This window comes from Solanum tuberosum, unplaced genomic scaffold (assembly GCF_000226075.1).
Source record: "Solanum tuberosum cultivar DM 1-3 516 R44 unplaced genomic scaffold, SolTub_3.0 scf00066, whole genome shotgun sequence".
In the NCBI taxonomy this organism is placed as follows: Eukaryota; Viridiplantae; Streptophyta; class Magnoliopsida; order Solanales; family Solanaceae; genus Solanum; species Solanum tuberosum.
In genome coordinates, this window is record NW_006238989.1 from 754,555 (window position 1) to 757,051 (window position 2,497).

A 2,497-nucleotide genomic window follows, 5' to 3' on the forward strand; every position below is an offset into this window, starting at 1 on the left:
AAAATTTAGTTGATATATTAAGCAAACAACAATATTGTAAACAATCCAGCAGATGACAAAAATGAAAGGGAGACACGATAAAAAGGTTGCACTACTCATATGAATTATTACCAGTATTAATATTAATTATAAACAATAATATATGACTCTTAACTTTGTTTGACAATGTTCAAGTGTTTATATAAAACTGTTAAATTAGATCTTAGGCTTAAATCACACGCCAAAAACTAGCACAAAGGAAGGAGGATTGTCCAAATCTTATAAGGAGTTCACCTATCTTATTAACTACCAATAAAAAACTTTTGTCAATCAAACACCATGTGAGACAAATATAAGGTTGGTTTGAATCAAAGCTACTTGATTCAGATCGAATATGTAGTCGATATTCTAGGTCCTCCCATATTTTCAAGGATGTCTACAACTCTCTAGCCAAAGGAAGAAAACATGATTCATCTCTCTTTTCTCCATTTATTTAGACGTGTGATATTTAAATAAGATAAATAGAGAGGCGCCGGTGCATATATCTTTGAGATCATAATCAATAGGCACATAATAATTACTCGTAATATATATGGTTTATATACTTCATATCAGCTTGCATGATGATATATATTATTGAAATTAATTTACTATAACTAAGCACATGCATGAATGGCTAGCAAATATTGGGGCCAAATCCCACAAAACCATTAGCTCCATCAATAGAAATTTGGATGCCTTCTTGCTGGATATTCCCTATTATGGAAAGTCTGGTTGGAGATGGAGCAAATGCAAAGCAGAAGGTGCCCTTTCTATCCACTGGAATTAGGAAGTTCCTAGCTGGTAGGGTTAAGATGGGACCACCCATGAGGAAAAACGAAATGGTTGGTACTCGAACCGTTACAAACCCGTTAAGATCATAGCAGGTGTCGAATATTGACATGGCGGGCGCCCGTGGAAGGCTTGAGGTTTGGGCTGCAAAGGCATCGCGAAACGCCACATAGGCTTCCTGGGGAAGCCTGGTAACGGCTGTCCCTGTATCCATAACCACTCCTCCATCTCCTTCCTCAGTTAATCTAAATGCATCTTCAGGTATGGGTACACGCGCTCCTCCAACTCCAAGACCCGACATGCCGATGTAATAGAAACTCGGAGCCCGTGGGTTTCGGATGAGTGGTACCCATGCTGCACCGGCGGGTAATACTTCCCGCCCGAATTCAAGTGATCCAGTTGATCCAGTACTACCCCGGCTAACCAAACAGTAACTAAAGGCTCCACCTGTTTGTCCACCGAGTTGTCCAACAAGTGACATGGAGCCACCTCCAAGACCCAACAAACCGGCAGCCCCAATAAACATACCGTGGTTACTATGGCCACATCCGATGGCGACGTCACGAATAACAGTGCGGCCAAAAGTGAGGGTCTCGAGGGCCATGGTCCCCTTGGTGTAGGAGCCATCACCATACATGACCTGGTATTTGCAGCGACCAGCATGACAGCCGGAGTTATCTATGCGGTCGCAAAGGGAGGAAGAACATGGTACACCAGAAAAAGAAGCGGAAAGGGAAGGGTCAAATACGGGGTCAGACTGATGGTAGCAATGGGTACAAGGCTGGCACTGAACCCAAACAATATCACTACCAGCATCAATAACCATGTATTGTTGTCTAACAGGACTACCAACACCAATCCTGACAAAGTATTCTCCACTGCCTTGCTCCATACCGGAAATAACCTCACTCCCGAAGCCGCCGAATTCCTCCTCCTTAACCTCATCATAATTAGTAGTAGCAGTGAGTGTATGGACCCTTTTGATGTCTCTTTTCATGCGAGCTTGAAAGCGGTGAGGATGATCAGTAAAGTGAGAAAAAGGCAATTTGTCTCTGTGAAGAAGCTTGAGCTTCCATCTGCTATTGTCATCATCCACAATATTAATATCATGTGTTTCAGGAGGTTGGATTAATGTTGATTCTTTAATGGCTTGATTGACATCCAAGTGTTCATGGGTGGGAAATGGGATTGCATGCCCAGATGTGCTCTTGCTTTCATAACTAGCACTTGCACTTATGAAAGTCATGATGGAGAGCAAAAATATTGAAGGGACAAACATTGCTCTCTTTTCTTTTCTCTTGGAAATTGTGACCAAAAGGATACTTAAGAAAGGGGAATTTATCTACTTTGCCTTTCCACATATGTACAACAAAAAGGTACCCCATTTTGGAATGACACTCACCATCATTAGTAAATCTATCACTACTATTCTTTCTTCTCTTTCAAAAATAATAATAATCTAATTTAATTTGCCATACAGTTTAATTAATGATATATTAAAGGTGTTAAAATATTCTTAATTTTATAGTCTTAAACATGTCACTTGAAATTAAAGTATTGCCCAACAAAAGAGTCATTTTTTAATAAATATTTTTAAAAAAGAATGTCATTCTTTTTTAAACAAGGTTGTTTTTGGATTGATTCACCACCTCCATTTGCTCAAATTTTGTTTGTAGGAAATTTTTAA

General features: G+C 39.6%; 1 protein-coding gene across 1 annotated transcript; it reads right to left on the bottom strand.

The window, feature by feature from the left end:
- Window positions 1–517: 517 nt before the first annotated feature.
- On the bottom strand, window positions 518–2,136 carry LOC102601914 (protein ASPARTIC PROTEASE IN GUARD CELL 2-like). Its single transcript, XM_006345241.2, has one exon. The coding sequence runs from the start codon at window positions 2,087–2,089 to the stop codon at window positions 656–658; it is 1,434 nt and encodes a 477-aa protein (XP_006345303.1). The 5' UTR covers window positions 2,090–2,136; the 3' UTR covers window positions 518–655.
- Between the last annotated feature and the right edge of the window lie 361 nt (window positions 2,137–2,497).

What these genes read in the sequence shown, in the direction of transcription:
- LOC102601914 (XM_006345241.2), bottom strand. Translation starts at nt 2,089, where the DNA reads ATGTTTGTCCCTTCAATATTTTTGCTCTCCATCATGACTTTCATAAGT.